General features: G+C 35.7%; 1 protein-coding gene across 2 annotated transcripts in view; it reads left to right on the plus strand.

Annotated features, from left to right (window-relative positions):
• Positions 1–21849, plus strand: part of SYT1 (synaptotagmin 1) — a 192943-nt gene that overhangs the window by 40087 nt on the left and 131007 nt on the right. Inside the window, exons 2-5 of one of the 2 annotated variants that reach the window (XM_068560579.1) lie at positions 7850–8034; positions 13735–13857; positions 17381–17548; positions 21358–21525. In XM_068560579.1, the coding sequence (XP_068416680.1) occupies positions 7850–8034; positions 13735–13857; positions 17381–17548; positions 21358–21525 (644 nt within the window). The remainder of the gene's footprint in view (positions 1–7849; positions 8035–13734; positions 13858–17380; positions 17549–21357; positions 21526–21849) is intronic. The other variant, XM_068560580.1, reaches the window with a different exon arrangement.

The raw sequence follows: 21849 nt of genomic DNA on the forward strand, positions 1-21849 counted from the left end.
GGTGGTTAATGAGTGTATTAATCCACATATTTGCGGAACGTTTTTTTCCATTTGCATTCTGTAATTTAGAAAAAGCTTTAAAATGCAAGGCTTATTTTCATTTTTTTTTTTTTTGCCGATTTTTGAAAAATGATTATCCTTGTCTGTTTTTTAATAATTATTTATAAACAGTCTAAAAGCAAAGCTTTGACATACAGATTATTTTTCCTACTGGTTAAGAGCAAAATTATTATTTTTCTATTGTATTCTGCATCTTGCATCAACGTATAATGATCTAGAAAGATGGATTGTATGGGGTAAAACTAGAAGTTGGCGAAAATCTTCAGTAAATGTAAGAATTAAGTTTTTATATAAATTATTCATAAAATGAATTACACACACTTTAGTGCGGTGGTGAGGCACTCATATGACAAACAGAGATACATCAAAGGTAGAAAATGCTTGAAGATATTGCTGAATTTTTGCAGTGGCCATAACAATGGTATTACCTGTGTATCTTGAGGCTCTTGGCTCAAATAACAAGAATTGATATAAAAGTACAAGCTTGCATTTCTCAGAGAGGAAAATATGGCTCATCTTGTGAAAGAGTTACGAATTTAAGGTTGTTTCTTAATATGATAGATGGGACTGAAATGGAAAGATAATGCAGAGCTGTTCCAGAAAGTGAAATCAAGGCAGAAAGACAAAAAAACAGTAAGTTTTGTCCTCGATTAAACCTTGAACCCAATGAGTAAATCCACCAAAGTTTGGCAGCCTAGGAGACTGCAGTAGCTAACTGGGAATGAGGAAGGAGAGGATCAGAGCCGAGGACATGGGATTGAGTAGCTGACCCACATGGGAGGGTGGTGGGCCTCAGAAACTGTCCACTTCTCTCCTACTTGAGCTCAAGAATGTGGGGACGTGGGTTTCTTTCAAGCCATTCACTGAGCACCATTAAGCAGATAGTACTGAGTCAGGTATTTCAGAGAGGGGAAGAAAAACAGTCTCCTTGGAGGTGAGAGCTCAGAATTAGAAGAGCTTGAGCAGGCCTCCCCTCAGCCATAGGGCACTTTGTGTAAATTAGAAAAAGCTCTTCTCGCCAACTGCTTATTCGGTAGGTCTGAGGCACAGTGCATGTCTGATGAGTAGATTTCAGATCTGGGAGCATAAGGTTGGCACACATGACTGCTATCAGTAATGCTAAAATTTTCCCTTTTATAAATGTACTCTCTGAAATACGCTTGTTCTTGGTGAGACTTTTATCTTTGATTTCACCATATATTAAGGAAAAGGATATTTCTTGCTCTATTAAAGAAAAGGATATTTGGAGGGTCTACTTTTTTTTTTACGTATATGTCAGGGCCCCTTAAGTAAATAATTTAAGAAAGTTATTTACTGCCAAACTCCCTGTGGGGCGGTGAGGCAGGAAATGAGGCTTTTCGGTTTGAGAGTTACATTTTTACTGTAGAAAGAATATTTGCTAGTTGAGTTCATCAATAAATGTACCCCTGGAGTTCTAAATTTGTCCACAGGGGCGTATTAAGCCATGTAGTTTCCACCTGAAAATGTACTATATTATGGTCTGAGTACTGAGCTTGGCAAATACGAAAATTTACTTTTTTAAAAAAGTAAATTAGACCCAGATTTAACACCTGGGAAGTCAATAGAAAGCTTCATGATTGCAGAAACCATGCTTAGCACTGTATCCCAGACCTGAGAAAAATGCCTGACACGCAGTAGACGCTCCATAAATATGTGTTTGATTAAATAATTACTTTTTTAAACTGCTGACTTCCCATGAAAGAACAGCCTCTCTTGATAAGGGAAAACAGTTGTTTGGGGTTTTTCCAACAGAAGAGCAGCTAATGAAAATTTATTTCTAACTGGTTCCAAATTATTTTTATTGTCTTTGCATTAAATATCCGTGTTTCGTGTCATGAAAAATCTACAAAGAGCTGAGTTTTAAATCAACAAGAAGTGAATTTCATGTGTAGGAAGGAGTTTATTAAATACCTTTTATACATTTTTACAGGTTTGTCTCTTTATTTTTACATCATACGTCTTTTTTATGCCAGTCTAACAAACCACCCAATGTATTATACCACATAGTCCCCATTTCCCACTGGGTGGGAGGGGGAAATTTTAGCAAATATATGCAATATTTTTATTTAAAAATCTGTCAACACTCAGTGAGACTTGTGTTGAGCCTTGAAAAATAAGTATTATTTAAATGACTAAAGAGGAAGAAGAAAAGCCATCTCAGAAAAGAAGGAATCTGCTTTAGAAAAACATGGGGGTAGAACTGAGCAAAGTACAATGAGTTGCCCTGTCTGACGGGACTACAGGTGGTATAGGAGAACAGTGAGAAAGAAAGGTGGATAGGTGGGGTGGGCCAAACACAGAGGACTGTGAAAGCTATGCCCAAAATGACTGAAATATATGTATGAGAAAAGTTGTGTTCATAAACAACAAGGTCCTGCTGTGTAGCACAGGGAACTACATTCAGTACCTTGTGATAAACCATAATGGAAAAGAATATGAAAAAGAATGATATATATGTATAACTGAATCACTTTGCTGTACAGCAGAAATTCACACAACATTGTAATTCAACTATACTTCAATAAAATTTTCTAAAAAAAGAAAGTTTTGTTCAATGACAATGGATGGGTAAAATGGAGAGAAGAGATAACTGATGGGAAGGGAGATCAGATGGGAGGTAATGTCAGGCCCAAACCTTCCAAGTCAAGTAGATGTAAAAAAAAAAAAAAAAAAAAAAAACGTATAAAATGTATCAAAGAAGAAATGACAAGACTTGCCAATCAGTTGGATCTGGGAATTGGAATTTCCACATGGTTCCAGTGTCTAAGAGGCAGGAAATTATAAAAGCACTGACAGAAGCCACATAGCTGGTTTGAGAACTGGTTTGAGAAGATGATGATAGATTCATAGGGAACATTTCCTAGACAGTTGGGAACACAGTTCTAGAGAACAGAAGAAGGAACAGTAACTGACCTACAGTTTAAGGCATGGGAAAGGATGTGCTCATTAACGAGGGAACGTGAAGATGAGCACAGAGCTGAACGCCTTGAATAACAACTCCATCTAACACTTGGGACTGGGAAAGGAAAGAGAAGAAAACGTCCGAGCCATAGAAGGAGGTGCTGGTAAGGGTAGTAGAAACAAAAGCAGAAGAAATTTTCAAGAAGGAATACATGATCAAGATTTTTTCATACCATTGACAATGTAGTTTGGGTTTAGCCAGAAGAAAATCACTGGTTATCTCTGAGAGAGTCTTGAGTGCACCGTTAGTATCATGAAAATGGTTACAGAAGGCATAGATAAAAACGGTGAATAAGAAGAAAAGATCACCACATATATAGAAATAGCCTCCATTAATATTCCAATTGCATAGTCATCTATATACAGCATGTGTTATAAATCTCTTGAGGTCTGCTTTCTATTGAGTTTCCCATTGCTGCTAGAATTACTTACTACAAAATCACTGGCTTAAAACTACACAAATATATTATTTGGAGGTCAGAAGTCCAAAATGTGTTTAACTGAGCTAAAATCAGATTGTCAGCAGGGCTGATTCCTTCTTTCTTCCCAACTTTAGTGATAGGTAATTAACAAATAACATTGTATAAGTTTAAGTTGTACAACATGATGATTTGATATATGTATATATTGTGAAATGATTACAACAATAAGGTCATTTAACCTACCCATCACCTCACATAATTACCATTTTGTGTGTATGTGGTAAGAACATTTAAGATCTCTCTAAGCAAATTTCAAGTATACAATACAGTATTGTTAACTACAGTTACCATGCTGTACCTCAGACATCCAGAACTTATTCATCTCATAATTGAAAGTTTGTACCCTTTGACCAACATCTCCCCATTTCCCCTACCCACCCCCAGCCCCAGGTAACCACCATTCTACTCTTTGTTTCTATGAGTTCCAACTTTTTAGGTTCCACATTTAAGTGACATCACAGAGTATTTGTCTATATGATTTATGTCTCTAACTTCTCATTTAGCCTGATGCCCTCAAGGGTCATCCATATTGTCTCAAATGACAGAAGGAATCTTTTTTATGGATGAATAATATTCTATTTTCTTTATCCATTTATTTTCTTTATCCATTTATCCATTGATGGACACTTAGGTTACTTGTATATCTTGACTATTGTGAATAAAGCCGTAGTGAACATGGTGGTGCAGATATCTCTTCAAGAGAGTGATTTTTTGTTTCTTTCAATAAATACCCAGAATGGGATTGCTGGACCACATGGTAGTTCTACTTTTAATTTTTTTGAGAAACCTCCATAGTTTTTTTCTTTTATAATGACTATGTGAACTAATTCTTTTGAAGCTGTAAGAGAGAATCCCTTTCCTTGCGTTTTCCAGCTTCTAAAGTTCACCTACCTTCCTTGGCTAATGGTCCCTTCCTCCATCTTCAAAATCAGCAGCACAGAATCCTCAAATCTCTCTGATTCTGAAACTCCTGCCCGCCTCTTTCACTGAGAAGGACCATAGTGAATACACTGGGTTCATTTGGATAACCTAGGATAATCTCGCCATCTCAAGATCCTTAATCACATTTGTAAAGTCCTTTCTGCTACGTACGGTAACATAGTCACAGGTTCCAGGGATCAGAATGTGGACATTTTTGAGGAGTCATTATTCTGTGTGCCACAAAATCTAAGTTAAAACATCAGAAGCAGAATTGACTTTGACTTAATTCTTATGCATTGGTTTACCTTCAGGTTAAATGATATGTGAGATTAATTCATTAACTAGAAGATGAAAATAACATTTTTAATGGAGAGCTTTTAAATTAGTCTATTATTTTCTGCCAAAAGGTCCTTAAGTTAAATGCTAAAATTCATGTTATAAAATTCCATTTAATGATAGTTGGGTAGCAATAACAATAAGCTGATAGTTTTCTCCCAGTAGCAATATTTTGATGAGCCTATTTTTGATTGAAACTATATTTTATATTTAAATAGAATAAAGAAATAAAGAAATCACTCTTGGAAGCATCTTTTGCTGTTATTTATTTTCTCCATTTTTTTTCAAAAGTAAAATGTCCTATTAAATAGGCTTCACAGCCCCACAAGGATTTTTCCTTTGTATACATGTATAATATGCATATTTTTAACCTAATAATGTAAAAATATATTTCAGTTTCTCCCACTATTCAATCTATAGTTTTTCCTTTATAAAATTGAAGGGATAATGAACAAAACTCCTGTGAAGATTACATGAGATAATGTATGTAAAGCTGCAGCACAGCTGCTGGCCCATAATAAGTAGGTCTTCAATAAATTTTTAGCATAATCCAAAATATATTTCACGAGATTTGCTCACCAATACTGAAACTTATTTCTATAAATGCTACAAAGTAATAATATTGTGGATGATGTTTCTGACAAAATTCTCAAAATTTAGTTGCTCTACGAAATAGAATAAGATTGTTAACATGAAAATTTAATTTAAATAACTGCATTTAATTTAAAATGGTGGTTTATAATTAACTATTCAGTCCAGTTTTCATATGGGTATACAAAATGATAGCATTAAGGCTTTTTAAAAATTCTATCTAAAGGTACCAGTAGGTTGTGAGGAAATTTTTGCTAATTTCATATATTCAATATAGCATATTCAAAGTTAAAATTAAGCTATTCAGAAGATCAGCTGAAAGCAAATCTAGAAGACAGCAGCACTATAAGAAATAGAAGTAAAAAATAAAATTTTTTTCAGTGGTTATAATTCACCTTCAAGTTGCACTATTTCAAATTTCTTCCTGTAATCCTATGTTCCTATCTCTTTACCTCCTTTAAATAATGTTCCTGTGCTTTCACTGTCTATTTTCTTTTTGTGAAGTTGTCAAATGATCTCTGTCTTGCCCTGTGTAATTTAAGAGACTTTTATGTAGCTCTCTGAGAGACTATCACGCAAGTCCGACTAGGAGAATAATTTACGAGGTTCAAAATGAAGGGTCATTATTCTACTGTCTCACCCGCAGTGAATACACAGGCACTCTCCTTCACGCATGGCAGGGTTTTAACTAGATCAAAAGAGGTAGAAGCTTTTAAATGAAGTATTGTGAATGCTATCATTGGTTACATAAGCTCCCTTTACATTTTTTTAAAAATATGATTGCTTAATGAGATTAGAGACCTATAAGAAAGCATGTCTTTGGGTATGGGCTTATCTGTAACTTTCACACAAATCTTTCTTTGGCTGAAAACACAATTTCAGCAGTTATGGTTTTATATGTCCTTAGGGTAACATCTAGTCATCTTTCATAAGCTAGAATAATATGCATAGTAAGTCTTCTTCACTACGAAGCTAAATGCAAAAGGAGCCAAGAGAGCGGATTTTCTCAGTTTTGAAATTAATTTTTCGGTGTTTTTACGTCATCAAAGTACTCCTACTTGTGTTCAGCAATCATTGATACTAATGATGTTTATGTAGCTAGAAGAAAATAGCACTTTTTCTTACCATTTCAGTAACCAATGTCTTTTTTGATTACAACAGGCAAATCTAATTACTGCTTCTTGTGATTAATCTCAATAGTTGAATGACTTTCTAGACAAACTGAAATCCTCCATGTTTCCATGAGACCTGATTTTTTATAAGCACATGTGTAGGGGATGCCAAATGAGAAAATGGAGTTACTTTTAGTAGCTGGACAACGTGTAATAGAAAAAAATGCTTGAGTGTCTTTATTTGTGTATGCTTTATTAAACAGACCCTGTAAATCTGAAGTCTACACTCTTATCTAAAAATTCTCTCTTCCTCCTCTCAATTTCTTAGCATATCCATCAAACTCCTCTCAGTGTATTCACCTCTTTCTTTTTATATATTTATTGATGTGCATTTTTTTTATGCCCCCGTAGGTACTCTCTGAGCTGTGTCACCCACAGTACTTAGCCCTATGCCTTGAATATTAAAAAAAAAAAAAAAGCTAATATTAATTGAATTTTTGCTGTGTGCTAGATGCCATTCTAAGATTTTTAGTCTATTAACTCAACCTTGAAAAGAGATGAAATGGGGACCACTATTATCTTCGTTTTATAGAGAGGGAAACAGCAATTCAACACAAGTAATCTGGCCAGTTACAAAGCCTGTAAGTGGCCAAGCCTGAATCTAAGCCTGGGTTTATAACCACTGCCCTACCTCCAGAGACCCTGCCTGGGTAAATCTCCCCATGATCGACTTTCAGAGCACCAAGTCCTTCTTCCTAATCTTCACTACTTTTAGGACTTTACATTTGTCTTTCTGTTTTTTTGATTAATATCTACCCCTTCCACTGTGCCCAGAACATATTAATAGAACCTACAGTATTTGATAGGTGAGTAATGGCACCTAATATTAAGTTTTTGCCATGTGCCACGTACTGCATCTTATTTTAATCTTCAGAAAGACTACCAGGTACCTACCAATTTACCTCCACTTTAGAGATGAGGATACTGAGACAGAGAGAGGTTAGGCAACTTGCCCAAGGTCACACAGCTAGTAAAATGGTGGAGCCAGGGCTTGAACTCAAAGGCCATACTCCAGAGGTAAGCTCTGAAGAAATGAGGGAGTGGATCATTGAAAATCTAGCTTGGAGGGGCAGGGAAAGCTGTAGGGAGGAGATGACATTTGACATGCCTGGAAGGGCGAGGGGGAAAAGATAGAAACACTCTAGGCTGGGAAACAACATGGATAAAGCAATGCAGAACAGTGTGCCTGGAGCTCAGTAAATACGAATGAATGAGTGAATAGCCTTCTTTACAGCCCATGAATTTAAAGGTTTTGCAGATGTAAATGCTTTATTACTAATAGTCTCTGCATTTTTTTTCTTTCAGTGCCACCGTGGGCCTTAATTGCCATAGCCATAGTCGCGGTCCTTTTAGTCCTGACCTGCTGCTTTTGTATCTGTAAGAAATGCCTGTTCAAAAAGAAAAACAAAAAGAAGGGAAAGGAAAAGGGAGGGAAGAATGCCATTAACATGAAAGATGTGAAAGACTTAGGGAAGACCATGAAAGATCAGGTAATGTATTCATTCCATGTTTCTTCTTAGATTATTTTATCAAAAATTTAAGAATAGACAGTTTATTAGTTTATTCCAGATAAATATAGAAATAAACAATATCTGGACACTTGTCATAGTTGTAGAAATGCTTTGCAATCCTTTCAGTCGTTACTCAACATCCCAAAGTACAATGGAAACATGTGGTTAGGGTTTTCCAGTCTCCTAAGCACATAAACCAGGAAAGGGCATCCATGACCATCAAGGCCAAATTGGTAGGCCCAGCGTATTGGAATGATACCTGAATATTTGTATTACATCTGTTTAGCCTGTCTTAATTGTGCCTAGAGTTAGAGAAACAGAATAAAGAGCATCTGTTCTTCCTCTTGGGCAGGACATCTTTTTATCATCATCACTGTTCATAATCACTATTAAATACTGAGTCTTATAGCTGTTTATCACACTTGATGAAAGCTACCATCCCTATACAAACATCCAGCTCAATTATGAGTGCTCAGGAATAATGAGTTATACAAGGGAAGGGAGAGAAGTATGAGCGGGTTCTAAAGAATGGGGTAGAATTTTAAGGCAAAACTCTTCGCTTAGGGACAATTAGAACCAGAATGCAGGTTATAAAATCCATCTGGCTGAGTTATCTTCCCAAGCCCAAGGAAGCAATTTGAGTGTCCTTTATACTGTTATCTATCTTTCCTAAACGAACTAGGTGATTTGGTTCAGAATAAAGTCTACTATTAAATAGGTATAATAATTAAATGTCTCTTCATTTCTCTATTGGAATCATATTCATATTGGATATTTCTAAGGAACAACTTATTTCACATAAAAAGTAAATGTAGGGACTTTCCTGGTGGCGCGGTGGTTAAGAATCTGCCTACCAATGCAGGAGATACGGGTTCGATCCCTGGTCTGGGAAGATCCCACATGCCACGGAGCAACTAAGCCCGTGCGCCACAACTACTGAGACAGCATTCTAGATCCCACGAGCCACAACTACTGAGCCCATGTGCCACAACTACTGAAGCCTGTGTGCCTAGAGCCCATGCTCCACAACAAGAGAAGCTACCGCAATGAGAAGACTGAACACTGCAACAAAGAGTAGCCCGCTATCTACAGCTAGAGAAAGCCAAACTAGAGAAACCCAATGCAGCCAATAAATAAATAAATAAATAAGTAAATTTATATTAAAAAAAAAGTAAATGTGAAGATTTTTCAGAGAAATAACATTTTCAATTATCAATGCTTCCCTTCAAATAATTCAAAATTTCTATTTATTCCCTAATAGCAACATATATAGGCAGTTTTATAAATTCTTCTTCTACTATTACTATTAACTGAACTCTTAAATATGTGAATCTCCTTAAGAACAGTTTAGTTAAGGAAGGTATTTTTAGTACATTTGTGTAGTTATCCACACACTCAGGACACTAATCCCTCTCCCCAGCCTGAGTTTTAAACACTTTTCTCAAAGACACCGTAATGTCTCTTGACAACATTTTCACATAGGCTCATTTTTCACTTGAACTTTTGCTTGATTTCAGAGCTGTAGAATGAATGCTATGCCTGCACTCACACTCAGAGAGCTTCATCCTGAGCTCAGAGTATCAAGGGTTATGTCTTTCTCAAAGTTTCTAATCACAGCCACAGAAGCCCAGGTGCCAGTGTTCAACCACAGATGTCTAACAAGGATTTTTCTTTTCAGTTTATTTGTTACATAGAAACTGAAGCTTTAAATCACGTCTTGTTTTATTTCAGCATTTTCTGTAACCAGCAGGACGTGATACAGATTTCTTTAGACAACATATTTGGGAGATTAATAATAGTAGTAATAACCTTCTAGATGGACTGAATAATTTGTATGTGAATTTCAGCTATGTCTGTGAAACACTGGAAATATAATACTATCATTTTCATAACTACATTAAAATTCAAATGTGGTTTTCATGTATGCTAGAATTAACAGTTAAAAACACTAAATAATGTTAAATGATTACTACAGCATTTCTTCCTAGGGCAAGAAATTTGTATTTTTCTTTGTGGAATTTGTTCTGTATGATGTAAGACTACTTTATAGAATAGTAGCAGTGTTTATTACCCCTGTTATGACATGGATAAATGACCAAGATCTCAAAAATAGTAAATACAGTAAATACAGAAATCAGTAAGTTTTACCATTTCACTCCACATAAGAACTAACAGAAATTCAAATTTCAATATTCATGACTATATGTCTCTATGATAAGATTTTATAACCAAGGAAGAACTTTTAAATATTCTGCAATAACAACAAAATGGTAATGGTAGATAATATTTGTATACAGCAAAGGATACATATTTAAGAGTTTTATAATAGCTTAAAACTTAAAAGCACTAAAAATACAGAGGGGCAATATCAACTTGCAAAGTCAGAGGTCTGAAAAGGTCATTTCTCCACGGTTTTTACTAATGTGTGTGGATATTTAAATTTTTATTTCTTCCTTCTGTGTCCTCCTTATCTGTGTTATGTCTCATGACTGTTCTGGACTGTCCCTTGCGGTAGGTTTCCTCTGCTATTAGACACCCCTAGTCAACGCTCAACTACATTTAGTGGCCTGGCAGCCGGGGCTCCACAGCTGAGGGTGTACCATTCTGACACACATCAAGAGGCTGAACTAAATTGATTTTTTTTTTTAAGATAAAGGGTTCTTATTTTAAGATTACTGATTAAATAGAACAGTATTAGAAAGCTCAAGTTTTAATTGATGGGCACAGAAAGAAAATTTAGTGTCGTATGCTCCCTTTTTAGCATGCCTTATCAATTCCAAACCTGAACAATTTAACATAGAATAAACAAATGCACCTTCTGATGGTTTATCCAAGGACAACTAAACACCTTTTGAATGTTGAATCAAGCCAGAAACATGTGCACTAAATTTTTGAAATTTAAAACAAGGTCTTTTTCCCAACACAGCTTTTTCCACTACAATTTATCAAACTCTCAGAACTGCTGGGCTTACATGCATTTTCCTCTGCATTTTGTTCCTTGGTGCGTGTGGTGGGGAGACTACTGCTCTGGAGATATTATAACAGCTGCTGATTTAATAGGTCTGAATTTAATGTAATGGTACAGAAAATGTCTTGCTTAAGCTCGGCCTTTGGGACAAGAATAGACTTAATCACTTCACTGATAAAACAGTGGCACTGAGAAATTATCAAAACTTTAGCCCTATTCCATGCAGAATAATTGCAGAAATGGTCATGCACCTTTCATTAGGGCAAAAACCACTTAGAGAGAAGGCGATTTAACAGCTCAGCTCTTTCAAATGACACTGAGCTGAAACATGATATGTAAATTGTCAGTTCTGAAAGAGATTTTGAAAAAGTATTTTAATCCATGAAAATTTTTATTTTTATGATGGAGTGGTGTGAAGATTTTTCAGACAAAAATGTGCATTAAATAGTTTGCTATTAAAAAAAAAGTAAAATGTTACAGGAGGCAAATTACCTACATTGCCATTTTCTCAACACATCTTTTCAGACAGTATTAAAGACTGACGCACAGCTGAGGTTTTGAAAGGGCAATGTGGGTACACTGCCTCAAGTCCTCCACTTAAATTCAGTAGTCTTTTCCTGTCACTTTACTATCATTTTTCTATCAGCGACACCCCAAGTTAAAAGATTAATATTAATTTTTAAATAATTATGTTGTTTTCCTGCCTGTGGCTATCAGTAAAGCAACATTTTACTATTCAAGGAAACATCCAAGTATAAACTTCCTAATTAAACGGTGTATGGCTAACCAGATTTGAAAAGGTTTCTGCACAGGTGTAATAATGGCAATTTTCAATTTTCCAAAGTCATTGTAGGCTCCTGAAATTTTTCAGGAAGAACAAAATGGGAGGCATCTCCAACTACAGCTCAACTCTGTTTATCATCTTCCCACCCTAATGAGTTCTAGTAAGATGATACCAAGTCTGTTTTTTGGGATCAAATTAGAGTTAGATGGCTAGAGCCAAATTGCAGTCTTGTCAGTTCAGAGACCGAGGGTGTCATTTTGAGGCACCACTGCGGGTCTCTGTATGAATGGATAAGTGAACAGAAGAGATTTCTCTGAGCAGAGGGAAAAAACCATGTAATCTGGGAGTTGTGGGAGGTTGGATGGTAGAGCTATAGTCTAATGACTCTGAAGCCTGATTATACTTCTGTGCATTTGAGTTCTAGAAGATTTCTCAGGTTTAATTTGATCACTGACAGGAGTGAATAATTCTTTTGCTTTGTCAGAGATACAAAGCCTACCACTCATATGTCTTACCTTCAGTTTTGTGAGATTCTATAGTAACACACACACACACAAAGAAAGGCAATGAAAATGCCATAACCAAAACCTAGGAGAGAATATTTGTGGTATATAACAACAGAAAGATTGAGACCACTAAAATACAGAGTCTCTACAAATCACTAAGAGGCAAACAACACAATAGAAAAATTAGCAAAGGATGTATTATATATACATATTATACAAAAGATTATTACACAGGTAGTCCCCAGAAGAAATAATACAAATGGTTCATATAAAGGTTTTTAAATTTTCAACCTCAATAGTGTTCAGGAAAACGTAACGTTTTATCATTTCTCATTTCGAATAATAACTACTTATAGATTTCTAATTTTTTTCTAATTCTTTAAATCAAGAATGCACACCCCCTAGAAACAAAATTTCTAATATTTATAATCTTTATAACCTTTGATTTTTTTGAGCAAACTTTTTGCATTTATTGGGAAAATACGTTATATAATTTTTAATAAAGAGGAACATTTGAATGAATTTTATGAAATTATGAGCTTTCTAGTATTTCAATTTATATTACACTTAAGTTTTAGGTTATCAGGAACGTTCAATTGGTTCAAACTGAATTTTGAGAATTCTGTGCCATGATTTTTGCTTGTTACCACAAAATTAATTTTTATACAAATTTCAGTTTGACAGAATTGCAAACATTAACTCCTTTTACCTTTTGGTATCAAACAGACCCGTAAGTCAATTTAATTCAGCCTAGCTTTCTGTGGAGCTGTAATGAAAGTAAAACAGTAAACTTAAACTGGAACTGGGGTAGATTTTTCTCTAAACATGCATTTGCTGGTGGCATGTTTTTTTTTTTTCCTCTTTTCCCATAACCATTACAAATGTATACACAAAACACAGGAAATTACAATTTTCTAAGAATCACTTACTCAACTATCTTTTTCATAGGAAACAAGGCAAGAAAAGGCCACCCATTTCATACAAATTACTCCACTGCATGTAACAAGGGTGTTTTACATGATGCTTAAGATCTCTTTTAAACTACATGAATGTGAAAACTGGCCTGGTTAATAGCATGTTTATCATACCTCCGAAAGAAGCGATTTTATCAGAGCCAAATATAACACAAAGTTGATGTTTTCTTCGCAACAACTTTACATTTTTTGCTTGCAATATTCTGAGGGGCTATTTCCATTGCTTCCATGTTGCTTGCTGATTGGGGGGAAAAAATTCCGTGCACAAATGGAATTTTAAAAAAAATATGTAAGCAGCAGATGTGAATGTGTGTCAGACAAATGGAGATTTCCAGCATCTCAGTGCTTGCTTCTAACAGCTTGGAAGTATAACCACAGGCCCAGTGTCATTTGAGTTCTGATGAAAATTCATTTGAATTCACATATAATCCATTTCCCTACTCATAGGCCCTGAAGGATGACGATGCTGAAACTGGATTGACTGATGGGGAAGAAAAAGAAGAACCCAAAGAAGAGGAGAAATTGGGAAAACTTCAATATTCACTGGATTATGATTTCCAGAATAACCAGGTCTGAGGGGAGAAATGTCTTGTAATTCCATTACGTTTTCTGAAATTACCAACTAGAAATTGAAACAAGATACTTCTTAAAACATTAGGTTTGCTACGAGGGGAAAATGCAATTATCAAAGCTATTGATGAAATAATTTCTAAGTACAGGCGGTCCCCTACTTGCTAATTTAACTTCTGGTAATTAGAATCCACAGTGTTCAGCCGATTACATCTACTTATGGCACTTACAGCAGGCAGGCGGAATACAAATTAACTTGAAGCCATCAGTCTGATTCTGAGAGCTCCCAATCACAGATCCCTCAGGCTGAGCTACAACAGTCTTCCTTGGAATTCATGGATTTAGCTCCAAACAGGGCAAGGGACCTTTGAGTTAGACCACCAATTAAGCCAAAGTCTTCAAACAAAAATTAACCATTTGATGAGGAATCAAAGATTAAAAAATTGACTTTCCATGAATTTCAATGGCAAGAATGCCTTATATAATATGATACTGGCTAAACCTCCTAGCACAAATGAGTTAACAGCTCTAGAAAAGTAGAAAGACCATCAACTTGATTTCTAGTGCCTTTGCATGCTGCCCTGCTTCCGGAAAAGTGACAAGGAACTAAAGGTTGTATCAAAACAGTCCTTCCTGCTTTAAAAGCCGTGAAGTGCCACCTAGATGAATGATAATACTAGCTAGCTTTTATTAACTGCCTGTTATAATGGTAGCTCAAAGGTAAATGTTTAAAAACAGTCTCTACCTAAAAAGACCTTCTAGGATCCATGACTTTGATGAAGATGTCTCTTTACCTTCTGAACTGTTCAAGAAATTTAAAAGCTAGATAAGAATTAGCTGAGTTAGAGATCAGGCTCTTAAAAATCTATAAGACACAGTTCTTTTCCAGCTAGGAGAGCTTTAAATCTCTCCAGTTTGATCAGTTCACTGACCTTTCGGGGTGGGAAGAACTTGATAGATGTAAATACAGTTACTACCTAATGCAGCATGTGTTAATTATGTCTAGTTTGATGAAGAATAAACAATAAATAAATCAAACATCAATACTCAGCTTCGGTGACTTATGTCCAAAGTCAGTAATACTGTGAGCTCTAAACAATGGCAGAAATTCTGGACTTTATTTAGGAATTGACTGTTCAAATAATGTCTTCACTTTTTGAAGTGTCCAGAGGGTTCCTCAAAAAGAACATATTGAAACGTACCACCATATAATAAATAATTGTATTTAATTAGCTTCATTACAGCCCTAGCTCATTATTTTATAATACATTCCAGAAAACTACATGTTGGTTACAGATACAAGCTAATAGGTATGGATTTATACAGAATTATAGGTATACCATTTCTAGTTAATTAAATAGGGCATTTGAGGTCATTTTTATCTCTGCTACCAAAATTTGATCATTAGGGATTGGTTGAGAGCAAAACTGCCTATTATTTATATATTCTACAGAAGGTCAAGGTCAACTTACATTATCTTAACACAAAACATCTTTTCCAGAAATATAACCTGCCTTTATATATGTAGCCAACAGTTTTCTACTAATTTATTCTACTTTCATATTTTCCAGTAGAAATCTAGTGGATCTCATCTTGGTTAGTCATAATTTTGAAACTTCTACGTTGGCTTTGAGTACTCTAAGTATCATTTTATAAGGTAGTATTTTTAAGAATACAGCACTGAATTTTTTTTACTCAAATATAATTTGAATGCATTTACTCTTCCTTTTCTAGCAAACCCATTTTAGAAGGTATTTCATTCAGAGGATCTAGGGTATTCTACCTGATAAATTGTTTTAATAGTATGCATTTATTTTTCCAAATGTTCTCCGCTAATCTGATTTATAAAATGATTCCTATGAGTCATGGAAGATAAAGTCTGAGGAATTTCGTAGATAAGGCTGTAATCAAATATACACACCTGCTTACCAAAACTAAAAGACAATCCTAAAAGTCCTCTAAGAACCTTTCATGGTGGAGAGAAATGTGATACTTATCTCTCAAGCAGAAGTCAGAGGGGGGGCTGGGAGAAGTAACTCCACCTCTATCAACAAGATACCTCCAAATCTTTAAAGTACAGATGATCAAGTTTGAAAGAGTTTAGGCTATATCACTAGTGCTTTCCCTGCCCCAAAGAAAAAGTATTACAAAAAGTGAGGAGAGAATATAATCTTGCTTATTCACATTGCTATCCAAAGGCAAATTCCAAATACCAACTTGGCAAACTGTTTGCTTTACTAATCATGTCTTTATAAGCTGATGTCTATTTTAACCATTCTTTGACCATCTGTCTACATTTTGTATGCCTACAATCCAGCATTCTTATTGCTACCGTTGTATGATGAAGTCACAAAGATATTGAAGCATTAACATGGAAACAACAACCTTTAAGGGTATTGGTCTAGGTTAAAAATTGAGTCAACTAGCCAAAGTGCACTTATGCACATGGTGGGTCCATTTTGTAGAAAGTGGATGTGACTTTTTCAAGGAGGTGACTTGCTTTTCCACTCTATTGGTGAAAAAGGTACAGACTCAAAATTTCAGACCCTGAGGTGAACAGCTATGATGTGACTGCATTTTCTGAAGAGTATATACCTTGAATAACAATAAGGGAGTCTACTTTTGTTTCCCATATGGATCTAAACCAGTCTGTTGACACAGCATGTCTGATGGCAGGGCATCAGAATAGTCTGCTCACACCTTCTGTTTCCTTTGCAAAAACATTATCAGTGCCAGCCAATACCCGCATTCAAAATAAGAGATAGGAATGTATCACTGAGAAAACCAGACGTGAAGAAATGCAGAGATTTCTGCTGTATTTGAAAAATATCAGAAACTTAGTCACTTAGCATTAAAAACAATAACTGTAATCTCCCCTTCCTTTATATGAAGCTAAAATTATATTTCTTTGACCCCATGTCCTATATTTAACACAGAATTTAATATACAGTAATCATTTTACTCTAAGTTAAAACAAGAAAGAGCCAGCACACAAGTAAAGGTCAAATATGATAGAAACTTGAAAATCTTATTTTTATCTCAAAAAGCTACCAAATTCTAAGAAAATTTCTATTTAGCTGCTCTGAGGCTTTGGTTCAAAATAAGAATTTCCTACTTTATAATTACAAGCTTGTGATTGTTTAACAGTTTCTTTCCACTTACAAATCATGCCCTGGAAAGAAAAATAATGCACGAGGGCTTTTAGCAACTGGAAAGTTATTTGATTGCAACCCTTTTGCAAATATGAATTCCATACTTAACTGTAATCAGCAACCTTTTAAAAGCCTCTTTTGTGTTTAAAACCAGGCTTCCTAGAGCCTGCATCTGTCATAATTGGGTTTCTGAAGTCTATGTAGCTCACTTCATTTGCCTTCTGTGTTCCGATTCAGAAGAGAATAAAAGTTTATTAAAAGCAAAGAACAAAAGGGAAAAAAAATCACAATATGCAGCAGTGTGAACACATCAATCTTTTCCAACATGTCCACCAATGCCAGTGTTTGCTGTATCCTGCCTCTCATTTCAGCTGCTGGTAGGAATCATCCAGGCTGCCGAGCTGCCCGCCTTAGACATGGGGGGCACATCTGATCCCTATGTGAAGGTGTTTCTGCTGCCAGATAAAAAGAAGAAATTTGAGACAAAAGTCCACCGAAAGACCCTTAATCCTGTCTTCAACGAGCAATTTACTTTCAAGGTAATTTTTTTTTTGTACTTACTAATGAACTTGTCCTCTGTTGTTCTAGATAACAGACTGATCTCATCCTGACACATATAGAGACCACTTGACCACTTGTTCAGAGACTCACAAATGATTCTATTCAGAATATTTAAGATTCTTACCTTCAATGTAATGAGGACTCTATATTGCATTAAAATTTGGTCCAAATAGGATTCAGCTCAGCTATTTCAGAAAAAAAATATGGACTGGGATAGAACTAGGATATCATTCGTATCTAAAAAGTGAGTTCAGCTTCAAGTGTGTCTGTGGACCTGAATGTTTCCCCCTCTCTAAAATAAAGCCAAAAGAATTATAAACCTTTTCCAGGTTTCCAAGTTCCTGAAAATAAATCACGACCACAGAATAAAGTAAGCTATGCAACATTATTTAAATGGTACAATGAGGTGTTAACTCTCGTTGCAAAATTTTTTGTGTACAGGGGCAACTTGAGTATTCTAAAACATTCTGCTTAACCCACCAATAAAAAGCATATGAACCTATTGTTTTTTTCCATCTCTAGCATTTTTCCCTTACTCTTGGCTCTTCCCTGGTGTTCTTCATCTTGTTGAGACACCTCAATTAACAAGCAGTAACAAAGAGGAATTCTGGCCACATAATAACTCAGCAGGAAAAGGTGCTTGGCAGGTCTCAGGCATCTCTGCATATAGTCCTCATCCTGAAGTCATGCATAAAAACAGTCTTTTGGTAGATATGTTTAACACATGAGGGACTTCCCTGGTGGCGCAGTGGTTAAGAATCTGCCTGCTAATGCAGGGGGCATGGGTTCAAGCCCTAGTCCAGGAAGATCCCACATGCATAGCAACGAAGACCCAACTCAGCCAAAAATAAATAAATAAATTTACAAAAAAAAACAAAAAACACGTGAAATTTTTTGAAATGCATTACTTAAAACAATACATGTCTGTGAATATGCCAGGGGGCAGATTCAGAATCACCTGTCTACCAGTCAGCCTTCGCGATAGCATGCACCTGACATTAGCAAACATCCTGGTATGAAATAAATGGATGAAACTGAGGGCATGAGTCATTCTCATGAACCTTGTTTCCAATTTTGTAAAAGAACGGTATCTTTCTATTCACTCTAATATTTGAGTTTTTAAGACAAAAAAAAAAAAAAATCCCTCATATACTGTCAGCAACTCTGTTTAAAATCTGTACTTTTCTAAACCCAGATAGTTAATGTAGAGTAGCAGTAAAAACCAGCTTATGAAGAACTAATCATTAGGGTCAATATACCACAGGACATACAGTCAAAACAAAACAAAAAAATATTGCAAAAGGTAATTACAATCCTTCTATTTGACTATGTACTGATTTTAATTTAGGTCAGTAGTTTCTAACCACAATTTAGTCAGCACATTCTTAAATTATCTGAAATACTGTGGGGCTTTGTTTTTGTTTTGAGTTATCTATGTTATTTCTTTTAAAAAAGTGTATTGCTAATAATTTTTATAATGTCTATAACTTCAAGAATTATAATCATTGAGATTTTGAAATTGCCTATAAAATTTAATAGGTTCCATTTTACTTCAGGAGTGTTGATCACATCATAAATCAATCCAAAGTACAATATATTTTGATAGATTTGAGAAATATACCACCGTTTCTAGAGAACTAGTTAATTTTTCCTTGTAGACCTTGTAGATTGTGCATCTTAAATGCCAATAGGCTGTATGATACAGGAATGGAAGCAAAACAGTTTAAAGAGGATTGGCTTTAAAATTGAGTTCAAATCCACTGAACATGAACTTGGCATGCCCCAAATGAAATGCTCCTTCTTTTCTCCACAACAAACTACCATTTGAAAGAGCTACTCATCATTCAAACAGTAAATATTTATTAAGTGCCTACTGTGTACCAGCACTGTGCTAAATGCTTTACATGTATTCATTTGGCCTCAACCAGCCCCTGTGGAATAGACACAGTTATCGTCACTTTTTGATGGATGAAAAAGCTGAGGTTTATTTACTTGTCCCAGGGCCATCAGCTGGAAAAAGGGGGACCCCAGGCCCAGACCTGTCTGACCTCAAGCTCAAGTTTTTGACTAATGCCATTTCAGTACAATCACCAAAAAATCTAGAGAGATTTCAGAAATAAGATGAAACTTTCAAGAGTTCATCCCTACTCTAAAATTCCTTATTTCTTCCTTTCAAAATTGGCTCTTTGGAGGGGTTTATTTTTTCATTCTAAAGTGGAAAATGTGTTGTGCCTAGTTTTTAATCATAGTATTTTAATCTGATTCCAAATAGATGACAAATGATATAACATAAAAACTCTTTGGAAAAACCAAAATTTCTTGTATATATTGCAGTCAAATATTCTTCCTTCTCCTTTCCTTCTTAATATACAGAGTTAATTGAGAAATGTTTGCTGGAGCATAACACAACTATTTACACTGATAAAATAATAGCAAGTGTCTGAAAATTGATCAAACCTTCAATACAAGTCTAAACAATTTCTTAATTAGGCATTTCTTCCCAGTTACTGAAGTGTAGCTTACTTGGATTGCCCTGCTTTCTCTGAATATTAAAAATGTCACTAATAAATATCCCAACCCATAGCATCTGTCCCAGTTATATTTGAACAGCTGGAGAATTCATCAGTTCTTGGCCTTTTGCCACTGCTCATCCTAAACAGTGTCATACCTAAGAATGAACTTCAAGATCTAGATTATAATGCATCTCTGATATTCAAAACAGCAATTTTCTAGTCAGCTCCTGTCAATCAGTAAATTATTTTAAGGAATAGGTGAGGCACCTTGTGAATTTCATGCCAATCCTTGCAGACTCCTAGCATGCCTGTTCATATATCACTGCTCCGTTAAACTATGACATCCAAATGGCCTGAAAGAGCGGGAACTCTCCTCAATACTCTGTAATGGCCTATATGGGAAAAGAATCTAAAAACAGAGTGGGGGGGCTTTCCTGGTGGCGCAGTGGTTAAGAATCCGCCTGCCAATGCAGGGGACATGGGTTCGAGTCCTGGTCCGGGAAGATCCCACATGCAGCAGAGCAACTAAGCCCGTGTGCCACAACTACTGAAGCCCGCGCACCTAGAGCCCGTGCTCCGCAACAAGAGAAGCCACCGCAATGAGAAGCCCACACACCGCAACGAAGAGTAGCCCCTACTCACCACAACTAAAAGAAAGCCCGTGCGCAGCAACGAGGACCCAACGCAGCCAAAAATAAAATAAACAAATTTATTTTAAAAAAAGAGTGGACATATGTATATGTATAACTTATTCACTTTGCTGTACACCTGAAACTAACACAACATTGTAAATCAACTATACTCCAATAAAAATTTTTTTAAAAATGAAAGTTAATAGAACTTTTGAAACAACTTATCTACCCCTGAGTAAGTTGCACCCTGACAGTATAACTTATCATAAAAATAACAACAAAATATTCTACAAGAAAAACTTATTTATATAGTCAAGTGCAATTGGCTTGGCTTATTCTTATATTAATCTTGAAGTGTTTCTAGCATGACTAATAGTATGAGCTATTATTAATAATACTAACAGCTTCTAGAACTTTGGGATAAAGTGATAAATCACTATGGTAAGTCCTCATTTTCTCCCAAGTAATTTAAGACCCAAGCAGTTAGTTAAATGATTCAATTTAAGGGAAAAAAACCTGAAAGCACAAGTATCTCCCTGTTCTGTTTATCCAATATAAATATTAAAATTAAAGATTATAAACAGGTAACATGTTTTAAGCATTTTTTGTGACCAGATATTTTGTCCTCATCTTTTTATTTAGGTGCCGTATTCGGAATTGGGTGGCAAAACTCTGGTGATGGCTGTCTATGACTTTGATCGTTTCTCCAAGCATGACATCATTGGGGAATTTAAAGTCCCCATGAATACAGTGGATTTCGGTCACGTAACTGAAGAGTGGCGTGATCTGCAAAGTGCAGAGAAGGAAGAGGTAAGAAAAACATTAGCATTTCTAATATGACAAGCTGTACTCGCCAGTTGCTACTCTCATACTAACCTATTGAGAGGTGCTGGGGTGACGTGAGTGATGTGGCCCTCCAGCTGCTGACAGCTGGCAAAACAGGGTCAGGGGATTGCATAACCTCGTAAAAAAGTATACTGATCTTCTGGGTCTTATTTGAAAGAAAACAAAGATTTGTGCAGGTCTACAGATAATTCCCCGGGGTTGGGAGGACAGACAGACACACACACACCACTTCTAAAAGCTTAGAAAATATTACATACACACACACACACACACACACACACACATCTG

Source organism: Eschrichtius robustus, chromosome 13 (genome assembly GCF_028021215.1).
Source record: "Eschrichtius robustus isolate mEscRob2 chromosome 13, mEscRob2.pri, whole genome shotgun sequence".
NCBI classification, from domain to species: Eukaryota; Metazoa; Chordata; class Mammalia; order Artiodactyla; family Eschrichtiidae; genus Eschrichtius; species Eschrichtius robustus.